Source organism: Delphinus delphis, chromosome 1 (assembly GCF_949987515.2).
Source record: "Delphinus delphis chromosome 1, mDelDel1.2, whole genome shotgun sequence".
Taxonomy (NCBI): Eukaryota; Metazoa; Chordata; class Mammalia; order Artiodactyla; family Delphinidae; genus Delphinus; species Delphinus delphis.
The window spans coordinates 31,384,360-31,403,574 of record NC_082683.1 but is presented as its reverse complement, the minus strand read 5'-3'; the positions used below and the strand labels follow the sequence as shown (position 1 = coordinate 31,403,574).

The 19,215-nt window shown below is 43.3% G+C and overlaps 1 protein-coding gene across 14 annotated transcripts in view; it reads right to left on the bottom strand.

Moving 5' to 3' along the window:
• The window catches only part of MACF1 (microtubule actin crosslinking factor 1), a 341,652-nt gene that overhangs the window by 214,003 nt on the left and 108,434 nt on the right, over window positions 1-19,215 (bottom strand). For 13 of the 14 annotated variants that reach the window (XM_060019755.1, XM_060019769.1, XM_060019756.1 and 10 more), the window contains exon 2: window positions 5,551-5,612. In XM_060019755.1, the coding sequence (XP_059875738.1) occupies window positions 5,551-5,612 (62 nt within the window). Of the gene's footprint in view, window positions 1-5,550; window positions 5,613-17,647; window positions 17,789-19,215 lie in introns of those variants that run through there. The other variant, XM_060019784.1, reaches the window with a different exon arrangement.

Sequence of the window (19,215 nt, the reverse complement as noted above, 5' to 3'; positions counted from 1 at the left end):
ACTGATTCAAAGGCCAAATTTATCCTCCAGAAAAGCCCAATACTAAAAAAAAAACAGATAACAGTTGTCACAGACTTTTCACTCTGGAGAGAACTGTGCTCGAACACAGGGAATAAGAGTGGGGGCTGAGGGCCCCTTTTGGAGTAAGTAGAGTGCGATGGGGGAGCAAAGTGTGAGGCTCTTTGCAGATGAGAATCCTATCGCCTGTTTTGAAAGTTCCTTAAGTTTTAAGGAATCTGACAGTGGTAACAGCCAACCCTGATTAACAAAGATTCTCTGCGGATGAGGAGGATTCTAAAATCCACCAAGGGTATCTTTACTTAATAGGCAGGCACTAATGCTCAGGGAGTAGAGAATCCAAGTCCCAATGTAGAACCAAAACCTTCAGTGGGGGTCGAGATGCATTCAGGGTGAAATCAAGCCCTGAAAACTCAGGTCTAGGCAGACATGGTCACAAACCACCACCATACAGTCACAGTTGGGCAACAAAGGAAACATTCCTCTCCTCAGCATCTGACCAGCACGACTCCATCAATCTCTTAAATTACACTCCACTGCCAGTCTCCATCTCATGTGGCCACAGCACAGAGGCTGCGCAAGAGAGAGTGCCTGGAACCATTAGAGCATTCTCCCACCCTGTGTTCAGCTAGAGAGCCTTAAAGAGGCGGAGAAAAATTGAGAACATTAGTAAAACTTTGGAGTTAAAAACTTTTGCTGGTTTATCTGGAATTCTTAACTAAAATTCCAGGAAGGCCAGTTGCTTCTAGACTGCATACATGACTAAAGATGGAAAGAATTAGTCCATCTGTTAGCTTAAATGCTTTCCTTCCTTTCTACCCACTAACCTCCGCAGTCAGTAGAAACTGACCAGAGAAAGCCTTCCTCCTCCTTTTCAGGAGCTCATGCTCTCAGTTCTGTCTCATCGTTTCAGCCTTTCTTGAAGTTCTCTTTGGGATACTTTATCAGCTACCAGAACCCAGAGATATATCAAGGATAATGTGAATAAAATCTCACTTAAAGCTCTAGGGTTTTTTTTTTTTTTTTTTGCAGTACGCAGGCCTCTCACTGCTGTGGCCTCTCCCGTTGCGGAGCACAGGCTCTGGATGTGCAGGCTCAGCAGTCATGGCTCATGGGCCCAGCTGCTCCGCGGCATGTGGGATCCTCCCAGACCGGGGCACGAACCCGTGTCCCCTGCATCGGCAGGCGGACTCTCAACCACTGCGCCACCAGGGAAGCCCTAGGTTTTTATTTGTGATGGTTCTGGCATATGAGCAGAACTCTTCGATTTGTAGGACTTGTGTTCTAAATTAGGTTATTTATATATTTCAGATGCTTACATCCTTAAATCTCTTTTATGATTGGACCAACAGTGTTCTCAGCTAATAAAGAGGCATTGATTTGCTTATGCAAGAACAAACTGTTTCCTAAAGAGATACTTGGGAATCCAAGAGATTAGGTCAACTAAATCTAGCACTTGAGGGGCTTGGCTGTTTTGATCTTACATCATTCTACTTGCCAATGGCAACACTAATGTAGTTCATGTGTACTTGGGGAGCAAAGCAAAGGATGCCTGAATTACAAAAAACAGATTTGATCCCTAATTCTCAGCCCAAAGTTCAAAGAATTCCAACATGGAGCAATGATTCCGATGAGCAGTGAATCTCTGTGAAATATTCCAAGATGAGAAAATGCCATTGGAACTGTAAGGCTGGGGGCCTGAGAAGAGATGAAAAATTGCCAAGGATTTAAGTAAAGCTCTGGCTGGCCTCCAATTTCTAACAATGCTATGTGTTCGTCTAGTTTCTCCCTCCCTGGGCCTCCTGTCATCACACAGAACTGAGGCAGAAGTTCAACAGGCAACATCAGCTGCAAGTGAAGAGCAGGGAGGCAGAGCACTTGCATCCAGCTACAGAGTTTAGGGGGGCAAGCTTGAGGCAGGATAAATTCAGTTCTTCCAATTGTTAAGAGATGAGGTATGAAAGCAGAGCAAGGTGGGGGCATATTTAATAGTAACAGCAAGTAATTCTGGCCAGAAGCCTCATGCCTGCTCTTCAGCTCCATCCTTCACTAGCTGTATGACCTTGGGAAAGTCACTTCATTCTTCTAATTCTCACTTTCCTCAACTGTTAAAACTGAAAGGATAAAATACCTTTACCTCCTTCAGGGTTACTGTAAGGATCAAGTCATACTAGAATATGCTTTGTAAGCTAAAAAGACTACTGAGCTATTATTTACTCAAGGTAACAAATCCTTACTGGATACTTCTCATGCTCCGGGTGCAGTACTTGGCTGAGACAGTGCACAAGTCCTAGACCTCAAAGAGCAGAGGACAACAACGTGTGAACACACAAGCCCATCTCTTCAAAGTGGTGTGGCACAGAGATGGAGTTGCAATTAATTTAGTCCAAGGGATGGAGGTCAGAGCCTCAGGAAGGGAATACTGGACCTGGGTCTTGAAGGGTAAGTGGGTGATGGCCAGGCAGAGGAGGACAAGACATGCATTCAAGCGAGAGAGAAATGAATAAGCAAAGAGGTACGAAAGTACAGTGTTTAGGAAGCAGTGAGATGTTTCGTACGGCTACAGCACAGGCTATGCAGGGGACAATGCCTGGTTGGAAACAGGCTGTGAAGGGCTCTGCACCATGACAGAGTTATGTGCCACCAAACCAGAGGCACCTAACTGGTAAATGTTGAAGAAATTAGAGGAAAATTGCAGGGTTTTTTCTCCCTGTCTCTCTCCCTTCCTCCTTTGTCCCGACTAAAAAAAAACAGGACACAACATCAACCTGCAAGTTACAATCTGGCAGAAAGATGAATGTTGCAGGTGCTATAACAGAAGTACATAACGAATACAGGGAGGGCACAAAGGAAAGGCCAGTCAATTCCAGGTGGGAGAGTCAGGAAAGTATCTATTGAGGAGGTGTTAAGTTGGTGTTGTCCAGGCAGAACAGAGATGGGGAAGGTAATCCACGCAGAGGGAGCCCCATGAGCGAAGATACAGTGTCATAAATAGCACGGCAAACAGTTCAGCAAGAGCTTAAGGTCTGAGAGGAATATGACACCATGAGCCTGGAAAGGTAGGCAGACTGGTGTCAGCAGTGCAGAGGTTGAGAGCACAGGTGCCAGACTTTAGGCTGCCTGAGTTCTAGTATTTTAGTTCTTCTTCTTTCTAGTTCTTCTTCTTTCTAGTATTTTAGTTCTTCTTCTTTCTAGTGGTATGACCTCGAACAGGTTATTTAACCTCTCTGAACCTCACTGATAAAATGGACTATTAATAAAATCTACAGCATAAGGTCAGTGAAGAATTAAATGAGATGATCCATATAAAAGACTCAGTATAGAAAGTCTGATTTACAGTAAGCACTCAATAAACTACTACCATTATCATTATATTTGTTCTTATAGAAAACTTTATTAGGAAAGTATTATGGCCAAGTCAAGAGATGAAGAGGCCCTGGGCTAGAACAGAGGTAATGGGGATGGAGAAGAGAAACCAGATGCAAGCATCTTTCTGAGTTCGAAGTGATTGATTGTAGTTGGTGACAGGGAGAGATGATGGGTAGGACTAAATACAGTATGTTCTAGGTTCCTAACTTGGACAGCTAGGTACACGAGTGAAAATACTGGGCAATTTGGGATGTGTTGAATACAGGACATGTCTGGGTAACATCCACATGACCGTGTCAAGTACACTGTGAGATACAGGTCCTGGGCTTAGGAAAGAATGCAGGAAAAGGCTCTATCATCACCTCCTTATCTATATCTTGTAGTTAGAAAATCGCCCTCATTTGTAGTTAAACAAGTGGCCCTAACGAGCCATGTTTGATTTATGTAACCATCTCCCCAGCCATAGTTTACGGAACTAAATAGATAGACCACTGACCCATGGAGGAGAAGAAAACCTCAGCCAACCAGATTGCTTGTGTTTGCATCTTTAGAATCATGTAGCTGCAGGGGTTTACATTACCATTTGAGGGACAGCCACCATGGCTCACACACAAGCAACGGCAGGAATGCAGAGAACTAAATGTAGGAGACACACAGAAAGATATAAAAATGAAGAAACACAAGGCCTCATAAAAAGAGAAAGAGAGAGTAACTGCCCAATAAAGTTTAGTCTTCATAAAGCTCAGATGCATCCAGACACCAGACTCTGGAGATCACCCTGTAACCCTTTCAACTTATGATTCCTTGCATTCCATGCAACCAAATGATCCCCGTGGCTAACGCAAATGAGACTGCCAAAGAATACAGAGTAGAAAACAAGACAATGGTTAGGACCCAGGGAACGTCAACATGGAGGACTCAGAAGGAGCAAGAGAAGCCAGTGAGAGAGGCATTCATGGAGGGAAGAGGTAACTGAGGAAAAAGCAGTGTCCCAGAAGGCAACAGAAAAGACAGCTTTAAAGGAGCAGTGAGGGCTTCCCTGGTGGCACAGTGGTTAAGAATCCGCCTGCCAATGCAGGGGACACGGGTTCGAGCCCTGGTCCGGGAAGATCCCACATGCTGCGGAGCAACTAAGCCCATGCGCCACAACTACTGAGCCTGTGCTCTAGAGCCCATGAGCCACAATTACTGAAGCCCGTGCCCTTGGAGCCTGTGCCCTGCAACAAGAGAAGCCACAGCAATGAGAAGCCCGCACACCACAACGAAGAGTAGCCCCCAGTCGCCACAACTAGAGAAAGCCCGCTCACAGCAATGAAGACCCAATGCAGCCCAAAATAAATACATACATAAATAAAGTAAAATAAAATAAATTTAAAAAAAAACAAAGGGAGCAGTGAGTTGGTCAACACTGTCAAATGCTACAGAGAAATCAAAAGAGAAGAAGATAAAACTAGGCTACTAGATACAGCAATTGAGAGGTCACTGGTAATCTTTCCCAGAGCAGTAATTATTATAGCTCACAGTTATTTGAGTAATTATTGTAACTTAAAAACTTTGTTTTCAAATCTGACTGCCACATTAGTCATACTGTTTATCCTTAGGTGAGTATTTAATATGCCTCTGCCTTGGATTTTCCTCTATTTAAAAATAATAATATAAAAATAATAATAAGATCTCCCTCCAACCCTAGCCATTTTGCTCTGTATTCTAAACTGTATGGGGGTTACACCTGAATATACATATTTTAAAAATTCATTAAACTGATCATTCAAGATCTGCATACCTTGAGAGAGAGAACAAAATCTCCTCTGCCCCATCCTTCCACATTAATCAGGTTAAAAAATTTAAAGCAAGAAAGGGGCTTATAAAATAGTATGTAAAGTTTGGTGCAAAGTGTTCTTGGAAATCCCAGGAATCACGCCACGGTATCCTCAACCTCAGCCTCCTCAGGTAATGGAGGTGTTACTGTCTTCACCAAGAAACTGATCAGTGGAAGTTTCCACGTTATTCGGACTATGTTAGATATTAAAAAAAAAAAAAGAGTCATGTGTATCCCCATCAACTGGAGCACATGGCCAGTAACATGAACTGAGAGAAGGGACTGATAGATCCAGACCAGGAGCAGCCAGAGGGGCCAGGGCAGCATCCACGAAGGGGTCCTACCTTCATCAGGTGCTTGTTGACCCACTTGGTGAACGTCTTCTTCTGCACACGGTCCCGTTCATCTGTGAGGAAACAAGGAGAAGGCACTGGCTTAGCGCTACCCGGCAAGACGTTCCCCAACCACTGCCTTGCCCACACCCAGATTCTCCAGGACAGTGGAGACAGTTTCCTCAGGACTATGAGACAGCGTCTTGTTGTTGGGAAGGTTCAGTCTGTCTGAACTTCCTCTTCTGTCCTTACCATGTTGTCACTTTATGCATTAGACAGAATCATGTGCCTCAAGAATCTTGTCATGGCAAAGTCTCCTTCGCATCGTAATTCTCCGGGGAGCACAGTGATTCCCTGCTCCCCCTGCCCCCAGCAAGCTCCAAAAAGCCAAAGCTGTGAAAACCCCCAACAGAAGGGGTGCAGTGCCCTTGGCGCTCGGGACACCTATAGTGCAGGGTTACATCTCACCCTCCACACACTGGTCCTCTTGACCAATGCTCTCCTCCCACCCCCTCCTCCCCAGTACTCCCTCACTCCAGCTTCTTCCCCAGCCTCACCAACCAAGCTCTCAGAGCTGCCCACTATGCCCTGCCCCACACATCTCCTCCCTCCCTCCCTTCTCCCAAGTCTTACAGAGCCCCACTTTTTTTTGTAGGCAAACTGTCTTTCATTCTCAATTCTGTTCACCTCTTTAACAGAAACATGACTGTCAACACTTGACAGTGACTGCGCCACAGAGGCCTGATCCTGTGGAGAACTCACCTTCTCCCACAACGCCACCTCCAGACCACTGATTCGTCAGCTCCGTTCCTTTTCTACTTATTTGAAGCCCTTGCCCTCCACTATACCATCTTGTTCAAATCATCCTTTCTGTCATCGACCATTCCCTGCTGCCTGCCCCCTCCACGTGGCAAATCTACGTTAACTTCTCTTAACAATTTGGTTCACATTTACTAGCTCCAAGGGTATCCTATGGTGTCATCCTCAAATTACTTCAGCATATGTGTGGACAATGCATGTGAGCCTGCTTGGCTCCACTGACCTTCAGCTCCAATTCACAGCCAGCCACCACCATGCCACTTCCTGAGCCTCGTTCCTTCTCCAAACATACCTATTTAGCAGTCATCTTTATCAATCTTTCATAGCTCCTCATCATTCTCAACCTTCAATCACTCCCTTCTTATTTTACCCTGTTTAGTAAGAACACCTAAGATCATCCCAGTCTGTGCTAGACAACATAGTTAAGCAATTCAAAGCTGCAGTCACTAATACCCCAGGGAGTCTCACGGGCCTAACCTTCTACTAGTATGTTCACCAGGACAATCCCCAAACCTGAATGACTACCATGGCTTGACTCCTCCACTTCTTCTCCAACTCAGAGAAATTTCAGAAGAAAGTAGCAGAATTATATACGAGCCAGTAACTCTGGCTCACTAGTAATTCACACAAACTTCAGTTAGGTTTTCTCTCTCTACTGCCACAGTTATTCCCTTCTTACTGACTCCCAAGTAAAAGCCACATAGGTACCATTCCAAACAACACTAAGGCTTTCTCTCCACTTCCAGGTGGATGCTCTATCTTCTTATTTTTCTGAATCTAGAGCCATCCAGTAAGTGCTCCTTCATCTCTTTCTCTAACCTTACCTTTACCACCTCTTCCTTTCCTGCTTTATTTGCAAGGAACAGTGATCTCTTCCTATTACAGACCACAGAACTTAGGAATTAGAATGGATTTAGTCTAATTCCCTGCTGATTCACAAATCCCCTCAACAACAAAGAATCATATGTTCAGAGTTGAAAGGTCTGTCCAAATCTTGCATACATCTACAATATTATTGACTCTTAAAACTTAAGATAATAGAGAATTCACTACCTCATAAAGCAACACATACTAATTTAATAGTTCCATAACATGTCATAATCTGCATCCTTATAAATTCTACCTATTGGCGCTCACTTGGAACTGTTGGTTTTTTTTTTTAAGTCTTATCTGATTTTCACTTCATAGAGTGCTGCAAGTATTTGAAGCCAGAATATTTATTAGATGTGACCACTGTCATTCCAACATATTTTGATCTTTCGATCTTCTTTAGATGCTGATTCAGTTATCTGACCTCTTCATCATCCTTTCCAAGCCTCTATCATCTGCAGACTGAATCAGAATCAGCTTGCAGCTACAATCTCATCTAAATCACTGACATTTGTTTTCTCTTCATGGCAAGCTACTTTTTTCCTCTCCACCTCTCCAAATGCTATTTATTCTTTAAAATTCAGCTCATTCATTCACTCATTTATTCTCTGAATAAGTCCTTATCAAGGAGCTAGCTGCTTGGAATACCCTGTGCTACACAAAGTCACAGTCCCTACCTTTAAAAGAGTCTAGCAGAAAGGAGAAATAACTTCAATGCAGCTTGACAAGTGCTGTTAACAGAGGTAAGCACAGAGAGCTCAAGAACGTAAGAGAAATGGCTAACCTGTCTGAGTAGACGAGGGACCCATGGGAGGTTAGTGAACGTTTCCAGGTGAGTGACTAACTAAACCTTAAAAGATGAGTACAAGTTAGCCAGAAAGAGAAGGGACAAAGCTACTACATGAAGTTCTACCTAGTGCAAAATCACGGAGATAAGAAGGAGCTCATGTTCAGACAACTGCACAGAATTAAGGATGGTTGAAAGACAGGACGTGTAATAGGTAGTGGTGACACTTAAAACTGGATAGAATGGCATGGGTCAAATCACGGCCTTTCATGACAAGCTAAGGAGTCCAAACTTTATCACCAAGAAACTGGTGAGGGGAAGGTAAGGGAAAGTATTGAAAGATTTTAAATAGAAGAATGACACGTGAGATTTGTGTTTGAGAAAAATTACTCTGGCAGCCTTTCCCGACAATTCCATTTCTCAACAGTCTCTTTGTTCTCCAAATTTTTATGGTACTTACTATGCTAATCACTCAATCCATACTTATATAATTATATAAATTCTGATCTCTTAATGTGCTCATTCTTACTCATCAATGAGATCATTAACTCCTTGAGGAAAGAGATCATGCTTTACTTTTCTGCATGTCCCATAGCTTCTAACATCTAAAGCTCTACATTATAAGACTAAAATAAATCCTTCCCCTTACCTGAAGTGAAAGTCAGCTTTTTAGCTATTGGAAGCATGACTGATGAGAAACCATCTGATTTCCCTAGTGCCTTATCCCCATAGGAGGGCTTGGTAGGTTAACAGAATAACTATGGGTAGAAAATAAAGAAGACTCAATTGTGTTAATCTCATCTTCAGGTCTAAAAGAGCTGAGGCAGTGGACTAAAAAGAAATCACATGAATTCCACCTCTTTAAAATATTGGCTAGTTTAAAAAGAAATCTGTTAACTTTTTCTTTTCCATCTATGTATTGTTTAACCTATTATAGCAAGCCCATATTACTTTTATAATAAAAGAAATTCTATAAACAAAACCTGTTGTCTTCAGAGTGAGAACTTTGTAAAATTAGAAACAGACTATTCTTGGTTATAAGGGTAATAAATAGAGCAAAGCAGAGTGGACCTGGCATTGGTGAAAATGTGGCGGGCAGAACTTTTAGTTAGCTTTAATACTGTTTTTCCATTATGTTTGCAGGCCCCAGCAAAAAGGTGATACTTACTGGTGTATCTGAGTTTTTACATATTGGACTGGACAGTTATTTTGTTTTTTGTTTTTTTGGCCACACCACGCAGCTTATGGGATGTCATTTCCCCTACCAGGGATCGAACCCGGGCTCCAGCAGTGCAAGCCCTGAGCCCTAACCACTGGACCACCAGGGAATTCCCTGGACTGGACTCTTATAGGTAATAAATAAACATTCTTGATTGGCCAATATATGATTAGAAGACTGGCTAAAGAAACACACAGAATGAAATCAAAGCCAAGCCACTTGTAAGAGTTCAGTCCACTGCCTCGTTTCTTTTAGACCTGAAGATGCGATTAACACAATTGAGTCTTCTAAATTTTACTACCCATAGTTATGCTGTTCACCTACCGAGCCCTCTCATGGGGATAATGCACTAGGGAAACCGGATGGCCTCAAATCAGTCATGCTTCGAATAGCTAAAAAACTGACTTTCAATTCAGAGGGAAGAGGTCCAAGTACTAATTCTGAACGTAATTACTAAAAGCAGCATGATTACAAGTCCTTCCCAAGAGCAGCTAGCCTGCTTAGAGCCAAGCTATAAGTTCCTCAGGAAAGGGTTTTATAGAACAACCTTGCCCCAAAGCTGGAGGATCCTTTTTTAGGATCCTATGTTGCAGACCAATCAATTACATGAACGTTCTCTCCTGATTTAAGCAGGATAAGAGGATACTGCAATGCCTGGATTTTAAGATCTTAATATCAGCAAGGAAATTCATCAGGTAAGCCAAAGAGCAACTTTATTACATAGACCTTCAGAACACTCCAGACGGCTCAGACTTTGAAAGTTTTTAAGAAGTTTTAGGTTTGATTCCCTACACATAAATCCTTCATTTAATTCAGGCCTAGTGAAGATCTTTCTACCTAACACTAGAGATAGAATTTTAAGAAGGTACCCTTATGCAAGAAGAAAACAGTCAATCACAGGAAAGGTGATATTCTTTTAGATGCTCCTTGTAAGCTCAGCCTCACCAAAGGCTATGAACTGACCACGAAGAACCCAACAGGCCACTGCGAAATTCTCAGACTGAACATGTTGAGGCACCAATTAATCATGCGAGGGTTGCTTAATTAGAGGGATTTACTACTTGTTTCCAACTTTATTAAGACCACTACAGGACACCAAGCTACCAATACCTACCCTAATTATCTTTTAGTTTCATTGGCAGAGATGTCCCTCCTTGTTACCTAGGCAAGTCCTTCCCTCTGAAATCTGGATCCTGTATCTTCCCTTCTTGAGAACTTAATCCAACCACCACCCCCTAGCTTGTGTATCTTTAACTACTCCTCTCCTTTCCCCTGGGCTCCGGACCTGCGTGATGACAGCACTCACTTCTCTACTGCTGCACCTCCTGCTCCACCATGTGACCTGGCTTCCTGCCCCACAAATTCACTGCAACTGCCCTCCCCACAGCCACCCAGCTGCCAACACAGAAGACACTGGTGACCATTCCTTTACCTTTTAAACCCACTCTCCCTCTTGATTCTGAGACTTCATTCTACCCTGGTTTCCCTCCTTCCCCTCCTTCCCCTTTAACTGTTCCCTCTCTTCTGTTCATCCCTAAATGTTTACTCATTCTTAGCCCTCTTTCCTTTTTATTCTGTATTACTACAGCTTCTTAAGATATCCATGGGCCTAAGGGTCCCTAAATGGATTTGTGGGGTTGGGGGGAGTCATAAACCACCTAAAATCGCATGCAAAATTTTTGGTGTTATGTACACTATGGGATGGGGAAAAAAAAAAAAAAACCTATAGATTTCAAAAAAAAGTAAATAATACCTGTTCTCTACATTCTCCCAGAATGATTTAATCTACTTCCACAGTTTCAACTGTAACCTGTACACTGACAATTCCCAATCCATATCTTCAGCTCAGGCCTTTATCCTAAACACCACTCTCATATGTCCAATTGACTCCTAAAAATTTCATGCTCATTTCAAGCTCAACTTGTCTAAAAATGAACTCTTCTTGTCTCCCTCTCTGCTTCTAATAGGTTTCCCTGCTATAACTATCTGCCACTGCTTGAATGTCTGTGTCCTCCTGAAATTCATATGTTGAACTCTTACCCCCAGTGTGATAGAAGTAGGAGTTGAAGCCTTTGGGAGGTGATTAGGTCATGAGAGTGGAGCTCTCATAAATGGAATTAGTGTCATTACAAAAGGGGCCCCAGAGAGCTCTCTCATTCCCGCTCCACCATGTGAGGGTGCAGCAAGAAGACAGCTAGCTGTCTATGAACCAGGAAGAGGCCCTCACGAGACACCAAACCTGTAGGTGCCTTGACCATGGACTTCCCCACCTTCAGAAGTGTGAGAAATCAGTGTCTGTTGTTTAAGCCACTGAGCCTATGGTTTTGTTACAGCAGCCCAAACTGACTAAGACACCACCCTCCTCAGCGCTGCCGGCACTGTGGACAATGCTGCCCACACTGAATCTTTATCCTAATAATATTAACAGATAACATTTACCAAGTCTCTACTTATATGCCAGGTACCTTACGTATATTGTTTCCAATGCTCAACAACCCTGAGAGGCATTATTTTACTGGAAAGATAAAGCCCACAGAGGCTAAGTAACTTGTCGGAGATCACAAGGTAAGTCTGAACCCAGCTCTGCTGGATTCTAAAGCCTGATGCCTGCATTCAGGATAATATTTAAACTTTTTAGCTTGGGATCTAAGGCCCCATATGTGGCCACTCTTCCCTCGCCACCCTTTCATAAAAACTCTAACTTCCAGCCTTGCCGAACGTACCGTTTTGCCCAAATGAGGCATGTGCTCTCACACTTCCATGCTTTGCATTCACTGTTCTCTCTGCCAATGGAGGACAGCTCCCCCACTTCCTTGACTACTCATTCTTCAGCATTCAACTCAGCTATCACCTCCTCCATCCCTTATATACACTAGTTGAGTGATCTCCCTCTTGTGCCTATTTCAAGGTATCATAGTTTGCTTGTCCATCTGTCCTACTCTACTCTACTTGGAGCATTTTGAGGATAGGCCTGGGGTCGGAATGAAAGCCTGCATTTGAGGCAAACAGTTCTGTGTTCTATTCCAACATAGCCCAACACAGCATCATGAATCATTAAAAAAGCAAAGAGAGAAGAGCCTCTGCTTGTTTCCCTGAGGGCCACAGAAAAATTACAAGTGGTTCAAGAAGCCCAAGAAGCACCAACCACCTGAAAATCTAAAAATGAGATACCTGGGACTTGCCTGGTGCTCCAGCGGTAAAGAATCCACCTTACAACGCAGGGGATGTGGGTTCAATCCCCGGTCAGGGAACTAAGATCCCACATGCCGCGGGGCAACTACGCCTGCGCACTGCAACTACTGAGCTCGCATGCCTCAACTAGAGCCCACGTGCGGCAAACTACAGAGCCCACGCGCCCTGGAGCCTACGCGCCTGAACCAGAGAAGAGAAAAATCCACACGCCACAACTAGAGAGAAGCCCGCTCACCACAACAAAGACCCGACACAGCCAAAAGTAAATAATATAAATAAATAAAAAATAAATCTTTTAAATAAATAAACAAAAGGGAAATAAATATATAGAAAGTTGGAATTGGCCTGTTCCTTGACCACATGAGGTCAATCTAGTGGCAGAGACCAATATGTAAATAAATAATTAACAATAACACCAAGCAAATAGCACACCAGATACAAGCTGCACAAAATCATGCTGATAAACAAAGCTGATTAATTCTGACAGAGGCATAGGAGAAGAGTTCATGAAAGGTGTGGTATCTGAAGTAAACCTTGGTGACAAGTATGATTTTGGCAGCCCAAAAAGAGGTTAAGGAATTCCAAAGTGAAGAATAAGCACGAGCAGTGACTTGGAGATATGTGAGTACACAGGATACACTGGAAGGAATGGTGTGGCTACACAAAGCATACAGTTAGCCATGTAATGAGAAGGGAAGCTAACAAGGTCACCTGAGACCACATCACTCCAGAGAGCAGGAATGAGGAGCATCTACTTAATTCAGTAGATAAAAGGATACCACTGAAATTTTCTGAACCAGAGGGTGTTTTGGAAAGATTAATCTGGCATTGGACGGAAGGCCAGACTGCAGCAGAGACGCACTAAGAGGTAGAAGCAATTAGAGGCCTACTGTGTGTGACAGACCAAGAAAAATCTAAGAGCATGAATAGGGCAGGGGCAGCCAGATCCCCACCCCAATGTAGAGGAAGAAACAATAGCCCTTAACTACTGGCTAGATGTTAAGGAAAGGGAGAATTCAAGATAATTCTAAAGTTTCCGGTCACAGGGACTTCCCTGGTGGCGCAGTGGTTAAGAATCCGCCTGCCAATGCAAGGGACACGGGCTCGATCCCTGGTCCGGGAAGATCCCACATGCTGCGGAGCAACTAAGCCCGTGTTCCACAACTACTAAGCCTGTGTCTAGAGCTGGCGAGCCACAACTACTGAGCCCACGTGCCACAACTACTGGAGCCCGTGTGCCTTAGAGTCCGTGCTCCACAAGAGAGAGAACCCACCACGAGAAGCCCGCGCACCACAACGAAGAGTAGACTCCGCTTGCCGCAACTAGAGAAAGCCCGTGCACAGTGACGAAGACCCAGCGCAGCCACAAAAAAAAAAAAAAAAGTTTCCAGTCACAGCAACTGGGAGGAGTGGTACCTGGAGATAAGGAAAACAGGTGGCACAGATTGGGTGAGGATAGGTTGGGTAAAGTAGAAGAAACATAATGAGATGTCAGCAGGCCCTTCCTGCAGACAGCTGGAACCTTAGGTCTAGAGTTCAGAAGAGCAGGCAGAATTGAGGATACAGATTTGATGCTAACAGTTGATAGCTGAGGCCGTGGCAGGTAGTACGGCCAGCCTATTTCAACAAGTCTTCCTAAATCACCACTTGGCTCGTATTACCCCTCTATTCAAAATCCTTTAGTGGCTCTCAGACGACCAGAGGCTCAAGCCCAAGTCCTTTGTTTCTACTGCCTACTACAACCCTCTGAAATTCAATTCCAGTTTTTATTCACTATGTGTTAGGTGGTTGGAAGAGATAAAGATAAGACATGGCCTCTAACCTGAAGAAATTTACAATCTATCAACTCTTCCAAATTTATCTTTAGACTCTCCCCTGCATGACTCAACTGCAACCATTCTGATCTCAGTTTCCAAACATACCTTGCACATTCTTGCCTTTGTTCACCTATTTCTCCCTACTGAAATATCTACCCTCTCTTCTTGTTTTATCTAACTTAGAGCCTCCTTACAAGGTCCAGCTGAAGTCAACTTCTTCCTTCACACCTTTCTGGCTATCCCAGCCATCTCTGGATGCCTGTGTTTATTTAATTTACTTGGCACCGAATATATAAAATCTATTGTTAGATATCTTTACATGTAAATCCAATTTCTCTATCTGAACTTTAGTTCTTTGGAGTCAAGAACCATGTTTTAAATTTCATTAAATATCCAACATTTAGGACAATAGGAGGCACTCAGGAATGCTCATTTATTTAACCATATATACTATGTGAGAGCCCACTGTGTGCCAAGGTTGTATCTATATGGATACTTTATGATGGTATTTTCAAAGTCAGACTAAAAAATATTCTCAAATGATAATTAAAAGACTGCTTTTCAGCGTAGAGCAGGGATCTCCATTCAGACGTCCCTTCCACAGTTACAGCTTTTCTAAATTCTTCTTGCCACATCTACACCCAGGAGACTTCACACCACTTAATGTGAGCTCAAAGAAAATGGTCTGAAGTGGAGATCAAGCAATTAAAATGTTTACCAATAATATACAATGGCACCAGTATTATAAATGATTCCTTTCCTTAGAAGTATATAAGTCAACTTTGGGAGGTAAGAATGACCTCAATATTTATTGTGTTTACTCTGTGTCAGGCACTGTGCAAGGCCTGTCTCATTTAGTATTGATATTTGACTTAATCTTCACAATTCTATCAAGTACACATTATTTATCTTCATTTCATAGTTCAAATTGAGGCTCAGAAATGCTTATTAATAATTTGCCCAATGTCACATGGCTACTAAGTAGTAGAATTGAGATTCAAATCCAAGTCTGTCATGGACTTTTAACCACCACACTCTCCTGCCACTGTGAAATTATCAGAAGGCAACACAATATAGTCCTATAATGAAGGGAAGAGGAGAGGTGTAAACTATAACTATAATAGGGATTCATGAAAGGTATCTGTCACCAAGACTTGGTGAAGACTCAGAATGTCTCAATGAGGATTGAGACATGGGAATTTAGGGAAGTGATAACTAGGGACTTCAGTGCAAAATTAAAATTTTATGTTATTTCTTAGGAAAATCTGAACTTTGTTACCAATAATTCTTTGCCCTACTGGGAATCAGAGAGTACAAGGCAGAAGTCAGATAAAGAAATAAGCCAGTAGTAAGCCTGGTGGCAAAAGAAAGAGCCACAGAAATAGAACGAGAGGCTTATACGGAGAAGGGAAGAGGGAGAAAAACACAATAGCTTCTAGAATATTTAATGGAGTATCACATTCAGAAAAAATAAAATACTTCACAGATACAAAGAGATATAGGGGTTAATGATCCTCAAAAAAATCATCTTAAAGACGAAGAAATCAAAGCCCAGATTTAAGAATTTAGATAAGGTTACAGAGGGGCAGAATCAGGGCTATAACTTGGATTTCCTAGCCTCTACTCTGTGGCTTACCTTATAGGATACTCATCTGCCCTCTGTGAGCCTGAGTTTCATCTATAAAGTGTGGAGTCTGGACTAGGTCAATGGTTTCCAAATACCAACTGTGAATCAACAATATCAAAATCAGCAGAGGAAAAAAAAAAAATCAGCAGAGGAGCTTGCACTGAGCTAAGCTCTTTAATATCATATACTCCTCATAATGACTGTATGAATTAGGGCCTATTTCAATCTCTCTCTCTCTGTATGTATGTATGTATGTGTGTGTGTGTGTGTGTATGTGTATATATATATATATATATATATATATATATATATATATATATATATCTCCAGGGGATTAAACAGAGTAGGATGAGCTAGGAGAATGATGTTTCGCCCTGAAAATTTCAATAAAGATTCAAGACTTCCTTATACTTTTCTGTTGATTACAGAAAAAGGGCCCTTTTATCTCTAAGCATTTTCAGATGCAGGAAGAGTCTTTCCTCTAGATCTCAGGGAAGGAATCTCAATGATACTGGAAAGATAAAAAGCTAGACTCCATGGCAGTAACTGACTAAAACTGCTACTCCTTGTGCCCAAACATTATTATAGTACCAACCCTTTTTCTCAGAAAGCACTTAAAAATTTGGCAGTACTAGTCTAGCAGTCAGGAGACAGGATCGGAACCCTGGCTCTGCTACTCCCCTTCTGAGATTTCTTCTGAGGTCTCCTCTTGATCAAACAACCAGCAATCTCAATTTTAGTGAAAATCTGCCTGTTTGGGTCACAATTTTGTTCTGCTTTAGAGACTAAGAACACAAAACCAAAAGATATTAGTAGTAGTATCAATCCAGTAGTTCCTAAACTTAGATTTCACAAACGGGTAAATATTCCAAAATAAATTAGGAAACCTAATATAAAGTTGTCAACTTTTTATTTTGCTAAGTAAAGATATCTAAAAACAAACTACCATCTGACAACAATTCTTTCATAAAATAATGGACATTTTAACATCAAAAAAGTAGAAAGGGCACTTTCAGAATAAAGGACAGGTTCTTTAAATAAGTTTATCTTTATGAAAAGCACACTACATTTTCCTTATCTTTTCCATTTTACTGGAAATTGATGACGATACCTCCAGCATCAGTCTGTACACCCTCCAGTTTGGAAGCCAAGGAAACCTATGGCCAAAAAAGGCTAGGCCACTTGCTCAAGGTCACAGAACATTATCTAAATGAACTCCTCTCCTTTATCAAGAGAGATCTAAGCCAACAAGACTCTTTTCCTAGCCTCCAACTCTTCCTAAGATCCCCATCCCCAGACCACTTTCAAGCCTTTTTCCCTCCTCACAGCTGGCAAGAGAGTAAACGTAAGAGAATTAGCAATCAGCCCCAAAGAGGAAACCTGGGTCATGACTCCACCCTCCCCTCCTCCCACAATCCTGTCTGCTCAGAGGTGGACTCTGTAACCAACCAACTTCTCCTAAAAATACGCCCTGGACTTTCAGAACTATGCAACATAACTTAAAAGTGGTTTCCTGATACAGACAGAAGCATGAGCATGAATTCAGTCTCTATAAAAAAGTGCCACACCCAAAGCTCAGGCTCTTAACTGCCAGTCACTACAAGCTTAAGTTCCCCAGAAAGCCGGGCACCCCAGTCTCTCCCACTGCACGTTTTAACAAGCCCCAAAGCTGTAACGCCTCCAAGGCTTCAGAGCCCATGCGTTCTTATGAGTCAGTGAGAGTAAGGGCTATTTGGGATCCTCAGGCCCAGACAAGGAAAAAAACTTCACGTACTAACCCATGCAGCACATGCGGCAAACCAGGTGGGTGCTGAACTCGTGCTCATCTTGGTAACTGGGCCACATGTCGCCAGCGTCTGCTGACCCTGCCTAGAAGGAAGGTGTGCCAAAGAAGCTCCGGCTAGGGGCCTGTGCACGCCCTGCAGCTCCTTAAAAAAGGCTTCGAGGTGAACAGAGACAGCAGAAGTTCGGAGAAGTGGCTCCACCCACCACTTCCTACTGACCTCCTCCCTCCCCTTGAGGTCAGAGAGGAAGCTCCTCCCTGGGGCACTTCCAAACTGGGTCCAGGTCTTCATGCAAGAGGCATCCTATTCAAAAGCGCCACCAGCTAGCTCAGTGTTTTCAGACCAACAGCAGCAGGCGAGGTGGGCGCTTCGGATGCAGAAGTCCAGCCGAGTTAGTGAGTGAGTAAGCCTGCGCAGGCAGAAGCCGGTCTTTGAGGTACCTTCCACTTGTAGAGCAGAAGCTTGTGACCCGGTGAATCTGAGACAGTTGCAGGAGGGCTGGTGAGGTAAAATGGCTTAACTGCCGAGACAGGCCCAGTGCATCCACTGCCCAACAACCTGTTGCTGGGGCTGGACTCTTCTCAGGCTGAAGTGTGTGTAAAGTGTTAACCAACTGAAAAAGCCCCACGGTCGGGGAGGCTATCACGGGGCAAGCCCACACGCTGTCCGCTGCCAACGGATTTCCTAGATTCCACAGGGAGCTTCATGTTCCGACTTTGAGCTGCCCAAAGAGTCAAAAGTCTCTCCCCAGTGATTCCACCTCCTCATAGAGTAGCCCAGCCCCAACCAGCCTCTAGGAGATCTGGCACAGCAGATTTCATCAGCTTCAAAAATACGATTTGCTTGTTTGCTCCATTCTTTCCCCTCATCCAGCCAGGAATGTCATCCCAAAGGCACCTTCCTCTTCCCAGACCCTCCCACTTTGTCTCTGCAGTCAACGCACTTAACTCAGCTGTGCCAGAAATCCCTTTATCCTTCAGTGGAAGGCTGCTTGCTTGTTTGTCCAACTTGTTTTCTGAGTCTTGGCTAATTGTACCAGACACTGGAATGCTGAAGAAACACAATGAAGGGCTTTTTCATTCAGATGGCCCGACCCATCAGTGCTTCTTCATAATTGTGATGCAACCAGGGAATAGAAAAAGCAGAGCCTCTGTTGATGTCAGGACAGATGCTCTGATCCTGTCCCCACACCACTCAGAAAGGCCCCACTGCAGATAAGGGCCTAATCACTGGCCCTCTGCTTTAGCTCCCTAAATAGAACAACTTCTTCAGGCTAATGCTACTTCCAATCCCGTTCCTGAAGACAGGGAGGGAGGGGCAGCACCCAGGAAAGCAGGTTTCCAGAAATTAGCCCAAAAGACTGCAAGTGGGAAAAAAAGTAAACACAAGTTTACCTAGCAGGTCACACAGTATAAACAAGCCCTGTGACCTGCTTCAGTTCCCTGACAGTTTCCTTACCCCCTATTAGGCATCTCTCCCACCTACAAACTGGTAATAATCCTGTTACTACTTACTAATAACGGGACTAACAGCTGACTTTATCCCTCCTTGACTAAGCTCCC